The 27,798-nt window shown below is 37.2% G+C and overlaps 2 protein-coding genes across 6 annotated transcripts in view; one reads left to right on the top strand and one right to left on the bottom strand.

The window, feature by feature from the left end:
• Positions 1-8,905, top strand: part of LOC149833675 (casein kinase 1-like protein HD16) — a 54,373-nt gene extending 45,468 nt beyond the window's left edge. Inside the window, exons 13-18 of one of the 3 annotated variants that reach the window (XM_090010936.1) lie at positions 5,480-5,654; positions 5,746-5,836; positions 7,014-7,171; positions 7,252-7,440; positions 7,526-7,621; positions 8,584-8,905. In XM_090010936.1, coding sequence (XP_089867062.1) covers positions 5,480-5,654; positions 5,746-5,836; positions 7,014-7,171; positions 7,252-7,440; positions 7,526-7,585 — 673 coding nt within the window. In that variant the 3' untranslated portion in view covers positions 7,586-7,621; positions 8,584-8,905. Of the gene's footprint in view, positions 1-5,479; positions 5,655-5,745; positions 5,837-7,013; positions 7,172-7,251; positions 7,441-7,525; positions 7,806-8,088; positions 8,351-8,583 lie in introns of those variants that run through there. The other 2 variants (XM_090010937.1, XM_090010938.1) reach the window with 2 other exon arrangements.
• Positions 8,906-17,932: 9,027 nt separating this feature from the next.
• On the bottom strand, positions 17,933-26,331 carry LOC149833676 (uncharacterized). 3 transcript variants are annotated; one of them, XM_090009809.1, is made up of 3 exons: positions 25,439-26,227; positions 21,412-21,504; positions 17,933-17,993 (listed from the first exon to the last, which is right to left on the bottom strand). In XM_090009809.1, exons 1-2 carry the CDS (start codon positions 25,993-25,995, stop codon positions 21,435-21,437), a joined length of 627 nt encoding a protein of 208 aa, XP_089865935.1. In that variant the 5' UTR covers positions 25,996-26,227; the 3' UTR covers positions 17,933-17,993; positions 21,412-21,434. The 3 variants fall into 3 exon arrangements, with proteins under 3 accessions (XP_089865935.1, XP_089865934.1, XP_089865933.1); XM_090009808.1 differs by lacking the exon at positions 17,933-17,993 and adding an exon at positions 21,148-21,347; XM_090009807.1 differs by lacking the exon at positions 17,933-17,993 and having other exon boundaries at positions 21,148-21,504; positions 25,439-26,331.
• Positions 26,332-27,798: the final 1,467 nt, after the last annotated feature.

Below are 27,798 nucleotides of genomic sequence, written 5' to 3' on the forward strand. Positions count from 1 at the left end.
GCTCCCCAACGACTCTATTGGGGAGACCCCCAAGGCACCATTTTGAAAATACAAAAAGGAAAAATACAAAATAAAAGAAATTAAAAAATAAAGAAAAAGTTACAACATATTCCAAATGGAATATGCGCAAAAGTGTAAAAGGACTAAAATACCCTTTTCGGGTAAAAAGGGGAAAATGTATAAATATATATACTTATATATAGAGATACGTATACATATAACATATGCATACATATCTCTAGGTATATAAGTATATATATTTATACTTACAATAATGTTTTTGAGTATACATTTTAACACCCCCCCTCAAACTTACGGTGTGATAACCGCAAGTTTGTTAAGAAGGAAATGAAATCTAGGCGAACAAAGTGCTTTTGTGAAGAAGTCCGCAAGTTGATACTCAGACGTCACGTATGGCAGATCAATGACCTTCTTCAAGTATTCTTCCTTGACATAATGGCAGTCCATCTCTATATGCTTTGTTCGCTCGTGAAATGTGTGGTTCTTGGCAATGTAGATTGCACTTTTATTGTCACAGCAAAGCTTGGTTGGTTCTTTGACAACTACTCCCATATCTTCCAAGAGGCTTCTAATCCATACTATTTCCATGGTGGTAGATGCCATGGCTCTATATTCGGCTTCAGTGGATGACAGGGAGACCTTTTGTTGCTTTTTGCATCGCCATGAGATCAAGGACTCACATAAGAAAACACAGAAACCAGTGGTGGAGTGACGGTTACTAGGGTCACCTCCCCAATCTGAGTCAGTATAAGCAAGCAATTTCAATTCAGAGGAAGAGGATAGAAATACTCCCTTATTTACCGTTCCCTTCAAATATCTGATGATGCGGAGCATAACACTCATATGAGTGGTTGTAGGAGCATGCTGAAACTGACTGGCGATGTGTATAGCATGTGACAAGTCGGGTCGAGTAATGCTAAGATACATTAAAGACCCTACCAACTGCCTGTAAGGAGTAGGATCGGTTAGAGGAACACCGTCGTCAATCTTCATTTTTGCTCCCACAACTTCAGGAGTTTCGCATACTTTGTCATCAGAAATACCTGACCTATCAATAATCTCGCAGGCAAGTTTAGATTGAGATAGAAAATAACCACGTTGCGAATAGGCAACCTCAATTCCAAGAAAATATGTCAGAAAACCTAAATCTGACATCTCAAATTTTGAAGTCAAGACGGACTTAATACCCTTGACTCCTTGAACATCATCACCTGTTATTAACATGTCATCAACGTAAAGTAATAAAATTACAATCTCTGCATTAGATTTTCTAGTAAACAAAGCAGTGTCAGTATAACACGATGAAAAACCATTTTCCAACATTACACTGGTAAATCTATCATACCAGGCTTTGGGGGCCTGCTTTAAGCCATAGAGAGCCTTACGAAGACGAAGAACTTTATCCTTAGGAATTATCATGCCTGGTGGGGCATCCATATATACTTCTTTGTTAAGATCACCATTTAAAAAAGCATTTTTAACATCCATTTGAAAAATGTTCCAATTTTTAATAGATGCAATAGTAATAAGACACCTAACGGTAACCATCCGAGCTACAGGGGCAAAGGTTTCTTCGTAATCAATTCCATACTCTTGCCCATATCCTTTAGCAACTAATCGAGCTTTATACCTTTCTAAAGAACCATCACTCTTAGTTTTAACTTTAAAGACCCATCGACAGCCTATAGTTTTCTTTCCTATAGGTAGAGTTTGAAAATCCCAAGTTCCTGCCCTTTTAAGAGCGTTAAGTTCACTTTGCATGGCATCTTGCCATTCTATACATTTTTTAGCTTCTGCAAAATTTCTTGGTTCGAAATAAGAGTGAATAGCACTAAGACAAGCCCTATATCGGGGTGAAAAAGAATCAAACGATACAAAGCGGGTTGGAGGTCTTCTATTTCTTTCAGATCTTCTATGGTCAAGAGGAGTGGAAAGCTCACTATATTGATCAATAGCACTTCTAAAGGTGTCTTGGTTTCTACGAGAGTAGGTAATAGGCTCACTTGGATCTCTACTTTCTGGATCATTATGTTCACCAATATCTTCATCATTTTCCTCATCATGGTTTAATGATACATCATCATCACTGGATATGTCATCATTACTAGATAACAAGTCAAATAAGGAGTAATCAAAATTTTCTTGTTGAGAAACATTTTTTTCAAAACCACTCTCATTTTCTAAAAAGGTTACATTTCTAGAGACATATAGCTTATCCTCTCGAAGATCGTAACAACGAAACCCTTTTTGAGTTTCAGAATAACCAAGAAAAGCACAAGGGATAGCCTTGGGTGAAAGCTTGTCATTCTTATCCGTAAGTATGAAAACTTACATCCGAAGACCCTTAACTTATTATAATCAGGTTCAAGCTTATGTAGAATCTGAAAAGGAGATATTTTGCCTAATAACTTAGATGGTAGACGATTTATTAAATAAACAGAAGCAAGGGCTGCTTCGGCCCAAAAGTTTTTAGGAATATTTTGAGATATAAGAAGAGTCCTAGTGGTCTCAATAATGTGCCTATGTTTCCTTTCAGCCAACCCATTCTGTTGAGGTGTTTTAGGACAAGACCTTTGGTGAATAATACCGTGATCCTCAAGATATACCTTAAAGTGATTGGAGAGATATTCTCCCCCAGAGTCACTTCTAAAAATCTTTATGTTGCTATTGAATTGATTCTTAATCATTGAGTGAAATTTTTTAAAACATGAAAACACTTCATGTTTAAACTTAAGAAAATATATCCACGAGTAACGGGAAAAGTCATCCACAAATATTACATAATAAGAAAAACCTCCTTTTGAAACCACAGGTGCGGGTCCCCAAACATCTGAGTGAACAATTTCGAAAGTTTTGGAAGAGAACATAGTTCTTTGCTCAAAAGGTAAGCTGCGCATTTTTCCGAGAATGCAGTCATTACAAGAAAAAGAGCTTTTACATAGGTCTTTTGCAAAATGTAAATATGATAACTTGGTGATATTAGGATGACCAAGTCTTTTGTGCCATACATTTATATCCTTATGTCGGGCAACATTACACAAAACTTTTGGAACTTGAAGAGATTCCATATAGTATAGATCTCCTCTTCTAAAGCCTTCCCCAATCAACTTCTCGGACTGACGATCCTGTATTAAGCATTTGTCACAAGAGAATTTAATATCACAGTCATGGTCCGTGAGTTGAGAAACAGAGAGGAGGTTTAAGTTAAGTTTAGGTATAAATCTGATTTTTGGAATAGAAAACTCTTGAGTTTCAAAATTACCTATTCCTTTAATTTCAAGAGAGGTTCCATCAGCAGTGGAGACATAAGATGGGGAACGATTTTTCAAATAATCGGAAAGTGACAAAAAGTTTGGGGACATATGAAAAGATGCACTAGAGTCCAAAAGCCAAGAGATTTTACCTGGAGGAGAAGACGTGGATACGGCCGCACCGGAGGTAGATCCCTTGAGGAGAGGTTGAAGGGCTTCCACTATTTGATTTATGGAAAGGGTCCCACTTGAAGATGCCTCATCCTTCTGTGGTACCCCAGTAGTAGCCATAGCTAGAAGTCTCTTCCATTTAGGACATACGGGTTTGATGTGTCCCGGTTCTTTACAAAAATGACAAATAGTTTTGCTATAGTCCCTTCTTCCTCTTTGACCACCATTTTCACCTTGATTTTGGAATTTAAAATGAGGGGGACGATAGGTTTTTACATTGTTTCCGGGTCTTGATACGGCATTGACCTCACTATGTTCTTCAATATTACAAGGGACCGCAAGAACATTTGGTCCTTGTTTACATAAATTCATACGAGTCTCTTCACCACTTAACTTGGTGAGAACATCTTCAAGAGAAGGGGGAGTGAAAGAGAAGAGAAGAGATGACCTTATTTGCTCAAATTCGGGCCTTAGCCCATTTAAGAAATTGAAGAACCGATCTTCTTCAAGTTGCTTATGACGGAGCTCAATTGCTTCTCCACTCCATTTAGGCTCAAACATTGCAAGCTCATCCCAAATAGATGAAAGATCGGCAAAGTATTCCCTAATCGTCATTTCACCTTGGGAGAGAGAGATAGCCTTCTTTTGAAGGTAATACTTATGAGAGAGATCCCTTGAGGTGTACATTTTTTCAAGATAATGCCAAGCTTCCGATGCCTTTTTGAATTTAATAATGTTGGCATTAATCTTGGTTTCTACGGATGAGAAAAACCAAGAGAGAATCTTGAAACTCTTCATTTCCCATTCATCGTGTTTCTTGGAGTATTCTTCAAGAGCTTTGGTTCTTTCTTCTCCCTCAAGAATCTTGATTTCGCCTTCTTTAACTATGGTAATCTTGGGTTCCGGTTCCGGAATAGTGCCAAGAACATATCCCCATAGGCCTTTCCCTTTTATATGAGCCTCCATATTTCCGGCCCAAACATGATAGTTGGACCCATTTAATTTGAAACCAAGAGCAAAGTGGGACTCTTTTTCGCCCATTAGAGAGAAGAGAGATAGAGAAAAAAGCGTACCAACACAATATTTCCAACACCAATTTTGCACAAGATTCTTCTAAAATATTTGAGAAGAAAGATCCACCACTTCAATCTTCAAGGATCGGAAGGCATGTTTTTCGAGGCACTCAAAAAGAAGAATCCCACGATCTTCAATAATCAACCTTGCTTTGATACCATGTAAAATTGTCTATGAAAAGACAATACTCATACAAGCACAAAAAATATGGAAAAGATGTGCACGAAGGCACTCACAACACTTGAACAAATACGCAAAAAAGCGTAAAAATAAACATGCACAATGGCATGTATTTTATAGAAGGAACGGAATGCTTGAGCCTCTCAAGCTTAGGAATTTACAAGGGGGAACACCCCTATTTATACAAGAAATGGGAGGTGCTTGGGGGCTCCCCAAAGGAGTCGTTGGGGTGCTCCCAACGGTCACAATTGTGACCGTTGGGGGCTCCCCAACGACTCTATTGGGGAGACCCCCAAGGCACCTTTTTGAAAATACAAAAAGGAAAAATACAAAATAAAAGAAATTAAAAAATAAAGAAAAAGTTACAACATATTCCAAATGGAATATGCGCAAAAGTGTAAAAGGACTAAAATACCCTTTTCGGGTAAAAAGGGGAAAATGTATAAATATATATACTTATATATAGAGATACATATACATATAACATATGTATACATATCTCTAGGTATATAAGTATATATATTTATACTTACAATAATGTTTTTGAGTATACATTTTAACAGTGCCCAGTTGACAACTTGTGTGTCCTTTTACTTTATTTGATTATGAGTTTCAGGAGGGGGATTTAACATTTAATACTTCTAAGTCTGAGCCTCGGGCTCATGATTGCTTTTCAGCTTTCCATTACTGAGCTCGAACATTCAAAGCTTGCCTCTGCTTGTCTTGTTAACAGCCTTACATATTAGACAAGCATGAAGTCTATATTTTATTGAATAATGCAGGTACCACTATAATGTCGCTGATTCAAGACTTCACCAACATGTGGAGAAAGGAAACGTAGATGGCTTGTATATTAGCTGTGTAGCTTCTTCATCCAATTTGTGGGCCCTTATCATGGAAGCAGGAACGGGCTTTTCATCTCAAGTTTATGAACTGTCGGCAGTATTTTTGAACAAGGTTTTCATATTGTACATTTGGGCATTCTTATTCTGCAAATAGTATTTTTGATGCTTCTGAACATTCTGATTGTTCTGGTCTTTGTCCTTAGGATTGGATTATGGAACAGTGGGAAAAGAATTACTATATCAGTGCAATAGCAGGTTCTAACAATGGGAATTCCTTGGTTGTGATGTCAAAAGGTCAGCAAAAATTCTGAACTTTGACCCATTTTCTTAGTCTGCAATTATCTTTTGAATTGTATGCACTCACTAACGAAAACACAGGTAAACATCTTGATAAATTTCACTCAAGCTATCACTTTTCCCTTTATTAGAACATAAGTCTATTCATGAATCCATCCTTCTTGTGATTGTCATCCTTATTGTTGTCATGTGTTATTGAAGCAAGCAAAACAAAATGATCATTGTCCATATGTTGGAGGAGTGGTTAATTGGTGAGAACATATTATTAATATGGGTCTTTCCCAAAACCATCCTTTGATGATTGTCATCATTGTTGTTGAAGCAAGCAACACAAAGTGATCAAGGTCTCCATCTGTAAGAGCATAGTTATTCATATGGTTAATTCCCTCATAAAAGCAGAATAGCAGAAGTGATTTGGATTATTCAAGAACCAAAGCAGATTTGCTTTATAAAAATAAGATATGAATATACTTCTATCTAATGGCCTTGGCAAAGTTCAAGCATTGCTAGTTAATATGTTTCACTGAGGATTCTTATTGAGGGTTACATTTTTAGCAAGCTTTTGAATGGAAAATCAAAGCCACCTACCAGCTAAGAAGAATTTTCTGAAATCACTCAAGTGTATTTAACAAGCACTATTAGATGCATTTCTTCCTTTAATAGTTTGTGTGCTTACGATCCAAACAAAGTTTGTGAAACCTAAGGTTCCATCTTGTCCTGATCCAAGATGCCTGTCACAAGAAGGAGTTTGTGATAATAAGGATGACAATCACAAGAAGGATGACATAAGGGTTTTCATTATGGGAGCTTGTAGTAAGTTTATGTTAGACATAAGGATGACAATCCATCCAAGATGCCTGTAACAAGCAAGAAGTACAAGCTCCCATAAGGGTTTTCATTTTGTGATAATGGAAACAAACTGGCTTACTACGCCTGTGGATGTTGGCCATGTGAAATCAAGGTTTCTTATGTAAGTAAATGCTTCTATTCCAAGCAACTGCTAAGCTAATGGAAAATTCTAATGGCAAAAGTCGGCGTGTTAAATTCTGTCTCCCTTCTTGAGCTGAACAAATGGTCGTTTAATGCCATGCTGCTTTTCTCATCCTTGTTTATGAATGTAAATGCAATGCTCATTGCGCTAATACCCTGCTGGTTGCTGCTTTTGCTGTTGAAGGAACACCCTATACTCAACAATCATACAAAGTTAGTGACTCTTTCCCTTTTAAATGGATGAGCAAGAAATGGAAAGAGGGGTTCTATGCTACCTCCATGACCACTGCTGACAACCGCTGGGCTGTTGTTATGTCTCGTAATGCTGGCTATTCTAATCAGGTGCTTTCAACTATTGTCTACCAGTTTTTTTGCTTCTCATTGGAAAGATAAATGTTTACTTATTCTTGTTTAAGTTTCAGGTTGTTGAACTTGACTTCTTGTACCCTAGTGAAGGAATTCATAGACGATGGGAGAATGGCTACCGGATAACAGCTATTGCAGGAACATCTGATCAGTCTGCATTCATTCTAAGTGTCCCCAAAAAGAGAATAGTTGATGAGACTCAAGAAACGCTGCGAACATCTGCTTTTCCTAGTACTCATGTCAAGGTATGATGACTTGAAAAAATTCCAAAGGTTGATTCTTCTTTTTGATATTTGTATTATGGGTTATTTATGTTCCCAATTGTTCCAGGAGAAATGGTCCAAAAATCTCTACATTGCATCTGTCTGCTATGGGAGAACAGCATCCTGACTCCTGAGCTCCATTTTTATCACCACATTGAAGCAGGTAAGGGATCTCTGTACTTCTGACCTATGTTCTCTTGTTTTGTCATAAGCCTATCCATTTTGAATGGCCGTTAAGGGGTTTATGTGAGCTAACCCTCTTGAACAACTCAGCTTTGAATTAAAGTAAATATGTAATATCAATAATAATTACAGAGTAAAATCTGGTTCAAGAGAATTCTTGCTCACCCATGCATTGTTATAGGCTTATAGCAGCATGTTGACCATCTCCTTTCTATGTTAGAGACCAGGTTCTAGGATTTCGTTTATTAGCATACTACTCTCGTCCAGACTGATTTGAATAATTTATTCTTGTAAACTGGGTGGATTATATTCAGATAATTTGCCTCTGCCTACGAAAACTATAACATCAGATAATATCCCATAGTCCATTGCATACCAGTCTTGCATGCTGGCAAAAAATTATGCTTCAAGTAAAACCTATAATGTCTATATAACTTTCTTTCTCAGGCTGCTGGATACTGATTGGCATGTTCATTACCTATTTTTGAAGGTTCTTGCCTGGGAATATCTTTGTTAGAAAGATTGGTTTACTGGATTCACATTGCTCCAAGCATAGCTCAAAGTGATGTTGGCCATTTGATAGCCAATTCTGGTCAAGGTTTATGCCATCTTAATGTTGCACCTGATTTTCTTCTTGGTCGCTTCATACCAATCACAAAGAAAACCAGAAATTGTTGAATCTTTGTTAGTTTTGAATGCCACATCTTTTCTAGATCGTGTCCATGTATTATCAGGAAAATGGAAATTTTTTCAGTTAATCTGGAAAATGATTTGAGGAAACCATCCACTTCAACTGGTCTTTTTTCATGAAAAACAGACATTAAATAACAAATCAAGTATTTCATGAAGATTTCGAATAGCTGTCCCAAATTCAAGTTAAATATGTTTTGTTTCTTCCTTGGAAAAATATAATCAAACAATTCCTAACCATGGTCCTTGCAGATCAGATGATCCATATAGGCTTGCCTGCTATCTTCGCCAGAGTAGATAAAGTTTATTGGACAAACCTGCTAATGGAGGAATACTCCCTAGGGATAGGAGACAGCTGAAAGAGAAAAAATTCATCATTGTATGAATTTGTCATCTCATATGCCTGTTACATGTTTTTTTTTTGTTTTTTATATGAATCCTATATCCTTCAGTCATTAAGCATTTATCTGCAGGCAAGGAACCTTAGGTATCATTTACAAGTTGACCAGATAGTGCATGTATCAAGTCAATTCCACCTTTGCACATTTCAATTAATCATTGGAGTAGCTTTAGTAGCGCCTGTGCCAGAACTATTCTTCCCTGCTGAGGCTTTGTATTGATAGGTTTCATGCTTGGACTGTTAACCCAGTCAGTTTGAATAGTGATGGGATCAGGTGCAATCCGCTGCACCTGATCACCATCAATTTGCAGTTGGCCCCCCACTCTGACAGGCTGTACAACAGAAGATGGAGGGTGATCAGGTGCAGCGGCACATTGCATTTGTGCAATGTGATTGCACCTGATCCTACCTTGTTTCAGGAGGCCAAGGGAAACTTGTCATGTCTCATGCTCGAATTTTTAGGGAATATATATATATATATATATGATGAGGAACCCTTGTCCAGAACTGGGTAACTTGATGGGCCTGCCTCCCTGTGAGGTAAACCCTGGGTGGGGTCACCAACATTGACTATGACCCTGTTTGGTGTTCACGATCTAAAATTTCCGGAGTGAGCTAAACAATCGGATTTTGCCTTTCCATTTATTTGGCTTGGCCTGATAGAAAAGCGGTTTACCATCATAATTGACAGTTTTTGTCAAGAGTTTGAGTAATCAAAGGGTGTCCTTGGAGAAGAGGTTGACTTGGGAAATTAGGTGGCAAATTAGAACTTTTTTTAGCTATGATTCTTAAAAAATATTTCGAATTCCCTATAGTAGTTTAGGGGTTTGTCTGGATTTGAGTGAATTTGAGAGAATGAGAATGCAAATTCCTTACTCAAATTCTAGCATTTGTATCCATTTTGGGTGCGATAGAATTCTCATGTCTTGAAATTCTCTGTTTAGAATTCCCACCTTTGTAGGTGAGAATTCTAATTCTTGGAACCCATTCCATCGAGGTCCTGCTCCACTGTCTACCGCTGTCTCCTTTCCACTCCTTCCCCTTCTCCTCATCCTCTTCCCTGCCTTCCCTTTTCTTCCACCTTCTTCCCCCTTCCTCTTCCTCTCCTCTCTTTTCCGTCTCTTCCTCCTATTCCACATTCTCCTTCTCCTCTTCCTCCACCACCCCATCTGTGTGTGTGTGTCTGGACTGGATCATCATTAATCTGAACCCAAATCCAAATTGCAATGCAATAAAGTTAGATTTAAATTTCGATCTGAATGATACCTGATATGATGGGTTGAAGACAAACCCAAAATATAAACAGCCATATTGGATCCATGAAAAGGACCAAAACAAGCTTCTTAGATGCAATGGATGAAAAATGCACAGTTGAATCTTGTGTTTTTTCACCTACTAAAGGGTTTGCTATGTTCTTTGGCTGAGCCTTCTTTTTGATTAGTATATAATAATGATGGTTTGGGTTTGAATTTATATTCAATCGAATCAAATTAGCCATATGCAATAAAGTGGGCACCATTCAATTGATTGGATTTGAACATGATAAATAATCTAACCTGATTATATATATCGCTAATCAGACCCGGATTTGATTTTTATGTTTTTTTTACTCCAAATCCAAATCTGACTGGGCAAGATTAGATCAAGTCATATTTAGTAATATACAGACCCAAACTGTTTCTCCATTTACATCCTTACTACAATACCTCATTCTTTGGCTACCATAATCGAGAAGAATGAGGATTTTCACATCAGTTCCATGAAACCAAATAAATAGTACAAGATTTCTCATAAACAAAAGTATTGCATCCAAGTTATCCAAACACTAGAAATCTAGAAATTGAGAATTCTCTTTCCTGATATTCTTTTGGATTGAAAATTCACTTTACCATGAGAATTCTCCTCCAAAGTATTCAAATGCACCCTTATTACCACCTGGGTCTTGCGGAAGTGGTAATCAGTTTTCAGGAGAAAAGGTTTCAGTTGTCCTTGGAAAAAGTAAGGAAGTTGATTATCGCTATGCACCTGGCTAAAAAACTTGTCCTGCAGACACAGAAACATACGTGGACTCGATAGATCATGAATCTGCATATTTTTAAATTTTATTGATAAATATATTTTTAATATTTAGTATATAAAAGCATATTTATTATTACAAATATAATAAAAATTTGTTAAATATTATTGATAATATTAAAATAATATAGGACATGTCATGTGCATCTGCATGGCATATTGTGTTAACTAGATACAGGAGCCCATGTGGCCTGACATGACTCGGAACAAAGAAACCTATGTTCCGTATTTGGTTTTCTACCGATACTAATCAGCCGATTTAAGCCAATTCGCAAAGACATTGACAACATTGGTCTTACCTGACCGGCTATATATGTCACAGGGACACAACATGACATGATACAGCACGTGACGAATCCTTGACGTGCATAGAGACTATTTTATTATTTTTTAATAAGTTTTGTCAGTTTGAATAATATTTTCTATAATAAAATATATATCTTAAATTATGAAAAAACAAAATTCAATCAATAAAATAAAAAATCCCAGAGTCCAATTTTTTGCAGTGTTTATTGTTTCATAAAAAAATAAATAGAAAGAAAACAAAAAAATAAAAGAAAGGGGTCAACCTAAGGAAAACAATGAAAGAAAGAGCTGGTTTACAAAGTTGACTCATCTTTCCAGGGGAATTATGGCTATATGATTTGGCGTAAGACTTTCTTCAACGGGATCCATGGTATCTTTTCACCCTATTAGCTAGTGTGGGGGTTTTTTCTCTTCTTCCTGTGTTTGCCTCAACTTTCCATACGGCTGGCGGGGTAAAGGTTGGAACAATCCATGACATCATTCCTAATATTTTGAAATTATTAACCATTGAATTTGAATTTCTTGGTAATGGTAGCCAACTCTATTCATTGGCATGGATTGCAATTTCCAACTCCCAATCTATATGCTCCCAATGTATTAACATGTTAGATGTTTGAAAAATAAAGGGCGGTATATGATATACAATAAAAAGCTTGGAATTGTCTAATGCTTGCCATTTGAGTGAGGAGGCATCCCCCTCAAGATGCAGTTTGATCTGCATAGTGAATGACCCTATCCAATTCCACAATTAAGTGTTTGTCCAGTAATAAAAAAAAACCAGGCATCATGTAATGAAAACAAGCGAATGCAAGTGTTCAAGGCATCCAGTGATCATCAGTTGAAAACCCGAGTTTGTCTTGGAATTTCAAGATATTCAATTTATACAAATATGTTGACATGGTTTCTTTGAAACCATTAATCAAATTGGTAAATTTGCTCCCCTCCATGACATTAAGACTCCCCAAATTAAATTCTTCATCTTCACAAAATAATTTTATAAGACAGAGCTTCAATTTATGTTTTTACATATGCATGCATAGTTCACAGCATAGTAGCATTCTGTTTTCTTTTTCCCCATAATTAAACAATAATATGATACGTTAGTCTTCGACTTCCTCATTGTTGGCCTGATAATAATGTTTCAACTTCCTCATTATTGTTTCTTCGCTTTCCAATATTATTTTGTTTAGGAACACCACTCTCCTCAAAAGGGATGAAAGATAAACTCAGGATAAAACAAGCATTCAAATGGTTGATTGGCTTTCCGGTGCACGATCAACAACTTTCCCTTGTTCTTTGTTAATACTCATGACTCATCAAAAGTTATACCATCAAAGGTCATAAATGGTGTTTAGTACTATAGTCATAATGCAATTAAAATTGATTTTGTCCTTTCTCTTTTTTATCTAGCACATACGTTGAGTATGAATCTTCATGATTAATCTAGGATTAATTACCAGCTAGGACCTGCATGTCAGACCATAAATTCTACACAAAGATACTATATATTCCACTACATGTATCCGTATATATTCCCACTACATCCATATTTGACTCTATGTATACACACCACATACAAATTTAAATACATCCTCAATTTTAGGTATTGTGCAATACCAAGATTACCTTTCGATTGTGTGCTCGACAATTCATAAGATTACCTAACATGAGAACACATGGAATAGTATCTTTTCTTTGGTGCTTGTATCAATTTTTAGACTAAAAACAAAAACATCATCCTAGTTTACATGTATGGAAGCCTTTTTTTTTCAAAAGTATCAAGTTATTGACAAAATTTTTTAATTCAAATATTTGGAGCAATGTTTCCTAGTAGCTTATGCTTAAGCTTGCAAGATTTCTAGATTATTGAAGCTCACTTTTTTCTCCAGTTTTTCTCAAATCTCTCCTTACCATGGCCAGCCATCTCTTTTGCACTGTGAACCAAGGCAATGATCTCATTTGTTTTCATTAGTGATGGTGAAATAGGAACTTGTCGTGAAAATTTTATTGTCTTCCATAATTTTGTCTAAGAAAAGTCGAGCCAAAGTCCCTATGTGACACTACTTGTGAAAACTTAGCTCCAGATTCGGGATTGTTGAAAACTCGGAATCTTGCATGAAATTTCAATTAAAAGTCACATTGTTTTTACAGTAAGTGATGTGGGAAATGGTTAAAAGCGGGTTAATAGTGACGCTAAAAGTTTTGAAATTGTTTGTAAGACTCATGGGGCCAACTTGATGGAAGCAGCATGATCTGTTGCTCGACCAATGCGAGGCAATATCTTTGTCATATATATTCATTGACATGAGGATGCATGAAGCGAGTTCGGCTAACAGGTTCAAAATTCAGTACAAGAAATTTGTGTTTTACTGGCGCACCCAGGGGGTAGCGTCTTACTGGTTCCGAAAGGGCTTGCGTCAAAGAAAAGAATTACACTGGCGCAGGAAAACCTACACTGCACTAGTGAAAATTATTTTTTCTGGCGCAAACCTACACATGCAGCATTTCTTAATAAAAAATTCTTTTTGATGTTTTTGATCAAAGCAAATGCATTTTTAATGAAAACTATCAAAAAATCTAAAATAACATTAAAAAATTTAAAATATTAAAATTAAGGTTATAAGTTTCAGTGCCTGTATCGTCATGTCCTAGTGTGTCCTCTCATATCTCGAGTGATACACCCCCAAAATGGAGTGTCCCAGTGAAATAGGTCAGTCTTTTACTTCAGCAACCATATATGAAAGACATCACTGTGAATTCTGTTCCAAATCGATTCAGTTAGCTTTTGTAGTGCCAATTATCGAACTGAGTCTAGGCCATTCATATCTTTAATTGGTCGCACCTTGTATTGGTTTTCATTCACCACCTTGGTATTCTACAAGTCAATTGAGGCAAAAACGAACTCGAGGAGCATATTTGACCGCTGATCTTAGTTTGAAATGCCCACAGATTTTATGAATAATTTATCCATATTTAGATCCTCTAAAGATGTACGTACACAATACAATAAGAAACTGTAATGGCTAAAGAGGAGGCTAACGAACCCAAGGAGTTGATTAAAAACTCGCCAGAAGAAACCAGAAGGATAAAGAAAAACAAGGTCACCAAAGCGGATACACCGAGAGACTGCCATCAAACAGGAATTTATAGCATCTAGCATTTGACTAGCTTAATAAACTACTACCGTTCTTTGCTTTTTATATATAATTGCATAATGATGCAAGTTGGTAGCTGTTATTCTTATTATAATTTGATTTCCAGTTCTTCTAACATTTGGTGTATATGGCCAAGACTCAAGTACAAATTTTTACTTGTTTTCTTAATATTAAAATAGTTAAGGCTTGCACGTACACACTGGATGTTTGAACATCTAAAAATTGAATGATAATAATGATAACAGCCAACCATTTTTATGGTCATGTGATTAATAATGAAAACCAATCATGCATTATTGGACTTCATAAGGTCGAGAAAATAGAACCCAAATCCAGCTCAAATAAATTTGAAGTATTAAGATATATATATATATAAATATACAATTTCATTTGCTTGCACCAGGTTGGTCCGTGTTTGATATCCAACAAAACCCATAACACAAAAATTCAATTCACATCTTGCTGACTCGGGTTGGGTTAAGATGATATTCAGCATGCAGATGGGGTACAATGTTGGTCATGTGATCTATGCATGTTTTCAGGTGCTTGGTGGTGCCCATCTATAATATAGTTTTATGTGGGTGCAAATAAATGACATGGTTGGATGGTGATGTGGTTCAGCATTGCAAATCTCATCCTTGAGTTGTTCTCTGCTATGTTTTACAATTTTATATGAAAAATATTACGAGAATAAGGTCATGTATATGCTCGCCCATTGATCGGAAGCTATTTGAGTCTCCTTGATCGTGAATCCAGGTAGATGCTTAGTCTCATCCGAGAGTCCAATCTCTTTGCATTGTTTATTGTTTCATTAAAAAAAAGAAAAAGAAAAAGAAAAAGAAAAAGAGGAAACAAAAACTAAAATAAAGGGGTCAGCCTAAGGGCGACAATGAAAGAAAGAGTTGGTTTACAAAGTTGACTCATCTTTCCAAGGGTATTATGGCTATAGGATTTGATATAAGACTTTCTTCAACCGGATCCATCTTATGTTTTCACACTATTAGCTAGTGTGGGGCTTTTCTCTTCTTCCTCGGTTTGCCTCAACCTTCCATACCGCTGGCGGGGTAGGCCTGGAACAATCCATGACATCATTCCTGATATTCTTAAAAACTATTCTGAAATTACTAACCGTTGAATTTGAATTTCTTGGTAATGGTAGCCAATTCTACTAATTGACCTGGATTGAAATCTCCAACTCGCAATCTATATGAACATGTTCAATAGAAAATGTGTTTGAAAAATGAAGGGTGGAATATGATATACAATTTAATTCTTGGAATATGAAGTGTGGAACATGTTCAATTGAAAAAGTCCCATTTTGTTAATTTTTTTTTGCAAAATTGTGTCGTATCGTATCACCTTTCATGTCCGTGTTGTTGTGACATAGCCGTCTGGACGTAATGCGAACTTGACAATATTTTAGGGTAGTAGGTCCAGGTGCCTAATTGATGGGGATCCAAAACCCGAGTATTAGATGGATTTGGGTCTGATTTGAAAGTTTTATAAGCTTTCAAATTGCATAATATGATAACAAACTTCCAGCAGTTTTTCAGACTCCAATAGCATGCTTGAACATCCTCACCTTTCATCATATTACACATTATGGACAAATCCCTTGAATGCTCCAAAGACATTCAAAAAAATATTTATAGACGGTTCTTAGTGAAAAAATGAAATAAGCTAAAAGATTAAGGATGAAAAAATCGGTTTAATTTGATTAAAAATGGGCGAAAAAGATAATGTAAGATTTGATAACTACTAAAGTCTAAATAAAGTGGGGTATGCCTAACCCCAGCTTTCTGTGTCAAAAAAAAAGAAATGTCTAAATAAGGGTTTTACCAACCGGAGGCTAGCCAATGTGTTATGGGTCGGGTTTCACACGTACCAGACCCTATAGGATCAGGGTTTGGTGATAAATAAGAAGGTTCAATTTGAATGCGGGTCAAACCTGAAGGGTCCGATTAATATATGAAGTTGGGTATGGTTTGTGAAATTTCATACCCGACCCGAGTTCCGACTAGGATCCACAAATTTTTAATGTAAAAAAGATAAAAAATATTATTCTACCACGAATTATTTCGGGTCTAGTTCATGTAATCATTATAGGATCCGGGTATAGTTTCTCTTATAGTGGGTCTGGTTGGACCCGAGTCTAGACACGGTACCAACATCTCAAATCAGGTCTGGATATGGTTCCATCTGGGTCCGAACCAAACCTGACTGTTGACACCCCTAACCCCAAGCAGTTATAACCAATGCCGTCATAATCTTACTAGTCCTTAAATTGGTTTTCAAAACTGACGCTATATTTATGGATATGAATTCGTAAGAACCGAAGTTGCATTCAGATTGGATTTGGATACAAATTTTAAATCAGATTTTTGTTTGGATACAAATATGATCTGATCCATCTTCATATTTTACATGTAAAAACCTTTTTTCCCTCTTTAATTGAGTCTAGTATTACCCAACATATTTTGGATCTGGATTCAACTTTACCTCATTGGATCTCCTCCAAAATCTAGATTTGGATTCAACTGTACCAAGTTCAGATTTAGATTAACATCAGGCAGGATCCAGCCTGTATCCAATCCATTTACTGTTCTACCCATCAAGGAGTTTTAGGACTAGCAAGAAGTTTGAATGTTTGATGATGACTAAACCATACTAGAAACGTTTTGAAGTGTCTTTATTAGAAGTGCTGAGGCAAAATCCATTCAAAGGTTACCACCGCGGGATTGTTCATGTGACGCCAAAAAATACTTATAGTGACGGATCCAAATAGTCACCATAAGTAGAAAAAACTGTCACTATAAGTTAATTAATAGAGAGGCAAATTTTGAAAATGGTACTTTGTTGGAGAGAGAGAGAGAGAGAGAGAGAGAGAGAGAGAGAGAGAGAGAGAGAGCTACCTATATGAGACCTCATTGATGAGTGAAGGGGACTATATACATGGTCGCCATAAACCCCTGTTGCAAACCTTTGATCAAACCCTATCAGTCAAATTGATCGAACCGTACTGGCTGACGATCTTCCTTGAACCGTGGACATCAATTGAGGCAACTGTAGGACATATATATGAAGGATGAAAAGGAAAAAACCGAGTGGGAGAGTGAGGGCAGGTAACAAGTTGCGTTGGTTGCTACTATAAATATTCATCCCACACGTCTTTTCAAATTTTTCCTAGCTAAAGGTGGGAAGTGGTGATGGCAACGGCAGTCAACAATAGCCACTGCCCCTACCAGCAGTCACCACTAGTTATTTTTCGCTTAACCGTGATTCTGAGGGTGAGATGAGATCATGATGCAGGTTCAAACCCAGCTGGTGCAGGAGTGTGTCCATAGCTTTCAGAGGTAGGCCACGTAAGACAGTGGTAATGAAGCCCCACCCGAGGTTTTTCTGGCTTCCGAGAGGTTCCTTGTCATCAAAAATTTAAAACAAATTCATTCAAAGGTGATTAAGTACGTGACAAATCATTCAAAATTGACTTTGCCAGATCTTCAGTTTGATCTTCATCAGCCACCAGCTTTCATCTTTCTCAATAGGATTGTGATTCTGCCCTCACTCTTTCTCTCATCGTGTTCAGCCAACCTAGCCCCTTCACCTTTTCCTCGTGTGCTTCTTCCTTCTTGCAATTTGGAGGTGCAATTTCTTTAATTTTGAGACAAGGTGGGGGCATTGTGAATCTCGAGAAATGTTTTGATGAATGGTCAGCAATAGTGGAGCTGCAGAAAAAAAATGGCCTCTTTTAACAACAATCCTATTTTCAAAGGAGTACATTTGTCAGCAAAGATAATAGTTTACTTTTAACAATGAGTACATTTGTCAGTAAAGAATCGTTTGTCCCTCAATCTATTAGCTGAAACCAATGTTGTCATTATTGTCTCAGGCCCTAAATGCGTTTTCCAAACGATTCAGATGAATTGGGTGATCAATATGTATCCCTCAACTTTTAACCTGAGAATGACACGTCAAAATATTATTTTTTTAAATTTTGAAAATTCACCAATTCAGGCCTGATCTATATAGAATTTTGGCTCAAACTATTGAAGAAAGTTTGGAGCAATGTATACCTAAATAAAGGAAGTAGAGATGTTAAAGGTCCACTCTAAGTAAGCTGTGAGTATGCATGTCATATGCTCTAAATAGGTCTTTCTCTTGCCTATCTTCAAAAGACTCACCTAAAAAAAAGAATAAGATACACTGCACTACCCCAACTCACTCAGCTTTATACCTGATTTGTGAGACCTCAAAGGCAGAGGCAAAGGCTTTTTTTCTATCTAAATTAACACAATTTATATAAGTTTCACCAATGGGGGCTCCACTCACCTTGTGTTAGGACGTTGCAGGTTTGAAACCCAATGATATAATTGTTTAAGTAATAGGGCCCCAAATAGTTAAAAAAAAAATTTATATAAGTTTTAGATGGACTCATCGTGCAACCAAAACGGTAAAACTATGATAAGATCTTACATAAGTCATAGTTGAATGTAATATTAGAACATTTCTTGAATATAATTATGGTGATATTTGAATATTTATGGATTTCATCACAAGTTATGCAAGGTCATATAAAATATTTAACAATAAATAAATTAAATAAATATATATAGTTAATCTAACATTAAACTAATTATGTTTAACATTAAATGAATTAAACCTCATAAAATTAACTAAAATACCTTTAAAATAATGATATTTTAAAAATGCAACGTTACTTTTTTAAGTAAAAAATACAACTTTGATAGCTTCATAAAGTTATTTTTTTATAAAAAGTGTTTGACTTTTCAATTCCGTTCAAAAAACCTATAATGATAAAAAAAAGTAACAATGCATTTTAAAAAATATCATTCTTTTAAGAATATTTTAATTATTTTAATAAAATTAAATTCATCTAATATTAAACACTAGTTTAATGTTAGATGAGAGAGAGAGAGAAAGAGAATTTTAGCGATCATCATGAGAAAGCTATACACTTTTACAAGACACTCATTCTGGGCCCAAGAAAGATAAAATGTAAGATTTAAATTTAAAAACTATTCCAATGATTAAAGTGTGCTTTAAAGAAATAAACAAGTACTTTAAAGAGATAAACAAAAGCGAAAAAAGAAAAGCTTGTTGTGTGACGTGTCTAAGCGTCCATTTCACTTACATGGATCCTCGTTAGCTCATACAATAGAATAAAATATGAGGGCAATTTCATTTAGTGGCCAACAATTTTGCCTAATCCCAATAATCAGGCTCACGTTTCTGAATTTCCTGATATGGAGCTCTGTTTTCCAAGAAGCTGCCAAACAAAGACCTACTATTGCCATTGACCATTAACTCAGGTTAAAACTGGGTTAAAAAAGACATAATAATAGAGTAATGTGTTCCTTAGCCCCCTTTGTCGTTAGGCCCCCATCAAAAATAGTAGTTTTAAGTATTTTTTTCTCACTTCTAACAGATGTGATCTAGGGGTGGCAATCGGGTCGGGTTGGCGTGTCGGGTTGACGGGTCGAGTTGGCGGGTTGACCCACCCGCCTAACCCGTTTATTAAACGGGTCAGCCGGGTTGGCATACCCCCAACCCGAACCCGACCTGTTTAATAAACGGGTTACGCGGGTCGATCCATTTATTAAACGGGTTGGCTTAAGCCCAACCCGAACCCGCCTAAGAGGCGGGTTGGCGGGTCGGGTCAGAAATTGCCACCCCTAATGTGATCTATAGGTTTTGTTTAGTGGGAACTTGCTTTTGGGTCGTCGAAATCTGACCTGTATACAAGTTTTTGGATGATCCAAAATCAATGGTTATGAAGGTACCAGTTTTTCCTGCTCACAAAAACATGTTTTTTCGTCACAAAAACATGATCCAAGAGTTATTCTCACTAAATCGAGCATGCTAAACACATCTAACAGTTCAGAAACACTCAAAATCTATGGGGCAGAACGAGAAAGTTCTCATAATAATAATATCCTTAAATGACTAAAATACCTACTCTTTTCTAGATTACGACGGTAAATAAGTATTGAACTCTAAAAGAGTAATATAGAAAACGTAAAAAAATCACGTTTCCCAAGATCTTGGAAAACAAGGTCTCTATTTGGCAGTTTTGAGGAACACTAATCCATACCAGGAAATTCAGAAAAGCAAAGCCTATTTTTAGAATTATGGGCAAAACGTTGGCCTCTAAATGAAAATTTCCCGAAAATATACTATCAGAAAAAATCCTCTTTAAAGTGGCAGGTCCACTGCGATATTTAATAAATTTGGAGCTTAAAAAAATGCGGCTCAGAAGAATGTTGATCCATATAGCAGAATTGCATAAATTCTCCCTTCGGGAAAGTTGGATTCCCATTGAAAACTATGAGCATATTTGCTCATGCCCAAAATTCCTTTACTTTCACCGGCGTGGATAAGTTTTAAAATTCTTGCCAACACCATTAAGGTCATCTATATTTGTTTCAAACCACATGCTTTGCAGTTACATCCAGGACTCCACTGCATATGAATTCCAACATCTTCTACCACCTGTATATAAAAATCTCAAATTTGCTCATGTTTTTGGTGCCGCACTGAATCTATAACTAAGTTGAACATGCATGCCCAGAGAAAACTATAACCAGACATTGATACAGTCGGGATTTATAATTGAATTCCACAAGCATGAGACCTTAAATATAGAATTCTTTTTCATGAAGTGAAATGAACTATCACATGGTTAATTGCTGGACCTGTAGATTTGCAGAATCATAGTACAGTGATTGTGTACCTGTTGGAATGCTGTATGAGATGAAATGTATGTATGTAGGAATATATATATATATATATATATATATAGAGAGAGAGAGAGAGAGAGAGAGAGAGAGAGAGTGAGAGAGTGAGAGAGTGAGAGAGAGAGAGAGATTCAATCATTGGTAAATATATTAAAGGGAGTATATTGATACATCCAAAACTGAAATCAGACAAGACACAAACGTTGGCCTGTGATACACGCTCACCCATTTCATTCGTGCTCCAAAAACCACATTGCAGAAGCACCATCAATCAGTGGAAGAACTAATCAGGTAGACTGTCTGACTACCAAGACAAATGATCACCTGAAAATTGCTTGATGAATTTGGAAGATTATAGGTGAGAGGTGAGGATGGTCTGAGGACCAACCTTAAGGTTATCTGAAGATGGATTCACTGTATGGCACAACTGCAACCTCGACCATTTCTATCTTCTCCTTCATCCTCTGATTCATCTGATTCACTGGTACATCAAGAATAAACAGTCAGAAGTTGAAGGATGTAGACTGTGTGATTCTATAGACTGCAATAAAACACACCTTCAGTAGCTAGTTAACCGAAACAAAATGTCTCAAAACTTTGTGGCATATCTAATCCATATGGAAGCTAGATATAGCAATGATGCGTAAATTTTTGGCAGTATGTTTCTTTTAGAGTATGCTCTTGAAACTTGACAGTGGATTGGATGGCTCTTTTAGATGCTTTGGAAGCAGAAACATCATAAACCACAACAAGAGTAAAGCAATATTAGCTCACTAAACAGTATACTCTGCATCCTCTTAATATGAGTGCAAACTCTAAAGCAGATTACTTGACTATGAAAAGTTTTTGAGCCAGGCAACTCCTACATCCACTAACAGTGACTTTAGTCAGTTTCAATTGATAAATGATGATATAACACGTCTCAGAACAAACTTGGCAAACTCTCTTCTGTTGGTCAATTTGTATTGTAGGGTTATGACTCCGGTTGATTTTGCTATGGTACACAAACTTGGGTAGTATCAAGAGGTCATAAAGAGAGATTATCCTGACAATGACGTATTGGGAATAACAATCATGTAAATGACCAGTACACTAGGCATAGATAAACATTTATGGCTGTGGGCACTGCCCTAGAACAGCATTTTTTGGGATAGGCAAGTGGGGGGATAACCTCTGTGGGATTCAAACCCAAGAATCCTCAGTTGTCATAGTGCAATCTCACAGTCCAGATATCTCATTTGAGCCCCCTAAAACAGTATTCAACAACCTACAAAAGGAAGAAAAAAAGAAAAGCCTGCACTTGTACCTATAGCTACTCGTTTGTTACATCTCTCTCTTCACACACACACACACAATTCTTTTCAAAAGCATACGGTGTACCATCCACACCCATTGTCATACCATGTGTATGTATGTACCTATATCCATATGACATGTGCACATAGACACAAAGACACATATCCGTTTAGAAATTCAAACTTCACATCTCCATAACTATCTCATACCCTGGCCCTGCACCCATATCCATGTGATGTAGGTGACTTTATCTCAATCTTTTTTTACTGCAATTCTTTGTTAGAATCCATAAGATTGGTAATCATTTGCATGACAGTCAGGTCAGTGCATGTCAGCAGCATAGCTCTTCTAGTTAGTTAGAGTAATGGCCCTTATAGTTTGGTAACTTCTTAGGCAAAGCAACATCCCAGAAAGGATCAGGGCTCGTTTGTGAAAGTGTCTGACTTAGGCACTTACAAAATACAAATAATTTTTGGGTTTTTCCCAAATTCATCCCCGCCTTATAGGCTAATCTCACATTCATCCTTCCCTTATACCTAATCCCAAAAGAGTCCCCACATTTTAAACCGTTAGGACAAAATAGTTCTTCTGTTAAGAACCATGACGTTAACTCTGGTTAAGAGTTTACCATGGTCAAATGGACTTCTCAAATTACTAAAAAGATATTTTTGAGTTGTGTTTCACATGATGTCCTTTATTATGAGACCACATGGGCCTCTACCTTTCTCCATTTCACATCATCCATGCTTCTTCCTGCACCTTTTTCTGGCATATATGAGGGCTTCTATGGCATCTACAAGGTCCTGCATGTTTGTTCCCTAATGGTGGAGGTTTTATTCAGCAACAACCTTACTCCAACGTGGTGAGGTGCTTGTGTGTTCAAGATTCCCTTCAACGTGTGAAAGCTTTGAAACCTTCTCTGAAATTTCTAAACAAAAACTAACACTTCAAATCTACAATCTGGCATGACTAACCAACCATGATCTTCAATTCAAAACTGCATAGATGAGTTGCGAATGCTCAGGCTGCAATGGGGAAAAAACAAATAGGATCACAAATGCCCTTCATCGATATCAAACTTGAGCACCCCAGATAATACCCACAGAATGTAATCACCTAATCGACTAAAATAAGTTCATCAGAAATCTCGGCTTCGTCATAACACATGGATTAATCACCATTTTACCTTATTCAAATCATGGCACTAAAACACGTTCCGGAAATTCAATCTTCTTCAATAGGGACAGATTCCAAACTGCCAGAGTCACAAAAAAACTAATTGCTGGAGAAAAGGAAAAAGAATCATGTGATCGATATGCTAACACAAGCCCAAAAAACTGCTTCAGGGGCGAAACATGAAAAATATGACCACCATGATTCCACCCTTAACAAGAAAGAAAACAATCAAATGCAGGAGCCCCAATAATCCCCAACCCCAGAAAGCAATACTCTCTCTAAACAGCGACCACCTTCGAGTTCCGTCCATCAGATATGAAACTACAAAAATTTCCCCGATTATTTACGCTTCCATCAAATACAAACTGCAATAAGATCAACAAAGCAGGATTTCACATAGGATGCAAAAGGGAAATTGCAGCAAGAAGGATTGAAGTTAGTTGATAGGGTTAAAGCGTTATTTCACTGGTCCTAAACAGTTTCTGTCACCTACTTTGAAGGGAGTTCACCTCAAGGATGGATTTGGCATAGTTATGAAAAAGGCGGGGGCTATTTTGGGATTGGGGAAAAGGCAGGAACTAATATGAGATTAGCCAATAAGGTAGGGATGGATTTGAAAAAAACCCATAATTTTTTGAAGTGAATACAGGAACCGGTTATTGAGGGAGAGTTCTTGCATCCTGCACCTTATTTTCTAAATATCCCTTTAATTTGATAAAAAAACAAACTTTATTATCCACGTCCATACACATTTTTGCTAAATTGGGGAGATTTTATAAGATATGGGCTCAAAGTGGACTGCAAGATGGTGCTTATAGCTTGTTTGATCAATCGGTTACTTATTGCTGCTTTGATGGATAAATACCATGATTATATAATAGTCGAAATAGGATATCATTTGGATAACTGTCTGGAGCACATTAAGCTGTGTATGGAATTTGGACTATGTCTCATGGATGCTCCATTTCCCCCCCTGTAATGTGTGCGCTTATGTATATGGAAAACTTCATAAAAATGACCATTCCGCAGAGGTATCCGTATGGCATGGAATTTGGATTTAGGGTGTTGAGGAAATAGCAGGTTACTGGGGTACTGGATATATGGAAAAGTGAGGATAATTTTTTTTCCCTCTCCTTGTTTGCGAAATGCAGTTGGATTTTTCATGTTTTGTGGCAGACTGTTGTAATCATTTTTTTGACCTAATGAATATCACAATAAAAGTGCATAGGATGGGAATTCTCAATCACCTTCCTTCACGAGGAGAGCTAAAAATATGGAGCCCGAGTAGGTGGAGAATCATCTCTCTCAGCTGTAAAAGTGTTAAGTATACAAGTGCTTCTTTTTGTGGAGCATCTGTCTCATTGTAATGTATCAAAGTGAAACAGCAGGAAATGATGATGTGCCTCTCGTCTATGTAGAATGACAAGGATGGGAGTCGAGGATAAGATCACATCATCCACATTTGAATAGAAAATGCCCTGTTTGATCTAGAGCTTGCTTCATATGCAATTTATGAATAAGGCTTGATGCGATAACTTTTATCTACAGTAGCTAATTTATTGGAAAAAGAATGTGCCAAAGTGAGGTATTTAGCAGACAACAAATATAGTACAGAAGCAAAATAGAACGCTCATGCAAGAATGAAATTTCTGTACATGAAAAAACACATACATTTAAAAAGAACATGCTCAACTGCAAAAATCCGATGCTCAAATCCTAATTTCATATCTTATATAACAAAAGCATGACTAGAACACCCCAAATTTACTGCCCATTCACATAACCCATATTTGTTTTAAAAGCAAACAGGAAAGCAAGAAATAGAAATTAAGAAACCTTCCTAATCAATAAGATCAGCAACAAACAGAAGCAATAACCATAATAATCATAAAAGGATAAGAAAGAACCAAATTCATCACAGAAGAGAGAAGCAAAAATGGTACCTTTGTTCGAATTCCCTGATCTCGGTGAGCTCGCGGCCGCACCCGTCGGTCCACTGAACTTTCCTCTTCACAGCAGTGCCCAAAACCAAACTCTCGTCCACCTGTCCCTTGTGCTCCTTAGCAGCTGCAGCACCATCACCACCTTCCAATGGCTTCTTCAGGCTACTCTTCTGGAAGACCTTCACACCCATTTGATCATAAACCCCATTGGCGACTCCGGCAATCCCCCCGGACGGAGAAACCGAGCCGCCGTCGTGCTGGACGACGGTCTCGACCTTGAGAGGCGATGCGCCATCGGCTAGGCCCGAAGACGGGCGGCCGAAGCAGAGGAAGGGGGCGCACCCTCGGCGGGTCTTGGCCCGGTTCTTGAACTTAGCCAGGGGTCGGTCGGCGTTGATCTGCTGATCCTGTACCAATTGATAGTGGTGGTTCCAGGGAAGCACTCTCATGGGTCTCTCGTCCCTCCGCCCACCGATTCCGAAGAGGAGGAAGGCGAGGCCCTTCGAGTAGCCGGAGGCGGACGAGGAGATGAACCCCCCTTCCACTGCTAATAACATCACCCTTCCTCACATTTGATGCTCTCTCTCTCTCTCTAGAATAACAAAGATATAGAGGGCATGAACGCTCCGTTCGCTGCTAACAGCATCTACTCATATCTCTAATAAAAAAATCATTATCTGATGTTGGTCTGTGTGTGTGTGTGCGTGTGTGTAGAATATGAAAATACAAAGGTATGAACCCTCTTTCTCTGTAAAAACAGTAGCCCTCCCCCCCTCTCTCTCTCTAGAATGATAGAGATACAGAAGGTATTAACGCTCCTTCGACTACTAATAGCGCCACCTTTTCATATCTGATGTTGGTTTCTCTCTCTAGAATGATGAAAATACAGTCTCGATTCATGAACCCTCCCTCCCTCCCTCTTTCTCTTTCTAGAGATTAGATAGAGGCGGCAAAGTTGGGCCTTTCTTGATGGAGACAACACAGCCAGCACCACCTGTGGATCAATGATCCCATAATTTTACAAAAGAGGGGCAAGCTGTCACCGTAGCCAGGGAGGGGAGGGTGGGCCCAAGCCTACCACATCAGCAAATGGGCGGCATGGGAACCATTGACCATCCACCGCTCCCTTCACTTTTAATTGAAAAGAAACAAATATATATATATATATATAAAGGAATAGCCGGCAACACAAAAAAAAAACATGAGACGAGAAGGCGAAGTCATTTGACCAACGTCCACCACACCAGCCTTCAAAATGACCAACATACGCCATTTCATAGTGACAAACGTTAAAAACGGCAAAAGCTCGTTTTCCAAAAACTTGCGAGATTTTGATTTTTTCCCATAAATCTCGTGTTTTTTTGGCAAAATCTCATCAATAAAAAATAAATTTAAAATATAGAATTTTTTTATAAGAAAATATTAATACAAATTATTTAAAAATAAAACACAGTTTTTTCATGATAAATAGCCATTTAAAACGTAAATATAGTGTTTAAATCGTAGTATTTATGTTTTTTCATAAATCTTGTGATATTTTGAAAATCTTGCAAGAAATTACCGTTTTAAAGTTTCAGGCAATTTCTCGAGATATTATAGCTAGAATTTCATAAATCTTGCTATATTTGTCACTATGCGCCATTTAAGGCAAAACCCTCACTGTTTTTTGTTTTGGATCATAGTAATAGGCTTCAAAATGTCCAAAACAAACTCCATCTTTGCTCAGTTTTTTTATAATTTTAAAGGCTCATAATATTGTCTTTCTCATTCAAAACCTGTGACTAAACATGTTAAACATATCTGTAGGGTCAAATTTGCCAAGAACAACTGAAAACATACCAAACAAAGGCTCAGCTTGTCTGGCAGGAGCATGTCACCTTGTGTTGAGACGTTGCAACTTTGAATACAACTGCTAAGAATATCTGTAGAAAAAAATAGCTGAAAAGATAAGAAATCAGCACTGTTCATATCATATGGACCATTAGAAGGAATCAATTTTTCTATATATACCAAATTCTCACTCTACGTATATAGAGAGAGTCGAGCTTAGCTGCTTAAGCGCAACGCAAAAAATGAAATCGCATTAAAAAAAATGGCTCAAAAAGCGCCAAATAGAGCTTTAGCGACGCTCACACTTAGAGCACTGCTAAAACCCCAGTATGTGCGTGACCGTCCAACAGTCACGATGGACAGTCAGCGCTGCAGTTAAGCAGCTATGCTCTACTCTCTATATAGAGAGTAACGGTACATGCTAAATGAAATTTTCTGCTCTTTCCTTATTTTTTAGCAGTTCTGACCTCATAAATGTGTTGGGCATGATCGATTTATGAAGAATTCACACCTGCAACATGTATTTTAGA

Source organism: Nuphar pumila, chromosome 6 (assembly GCF_984573655.1).
Source record: "Nuphar pumila chromosome 6, dmNupPumi1.hap1.1, whole genome shotgun sequence".
NCBI classification, from domain to species: domain Eukaryota; kingdom Viridiplantae; phylum Streptophyta; class Magnoliopsida; order Nymphaeales; family Nymphaeaceae; genus Nuphar; species Nuphar pumila.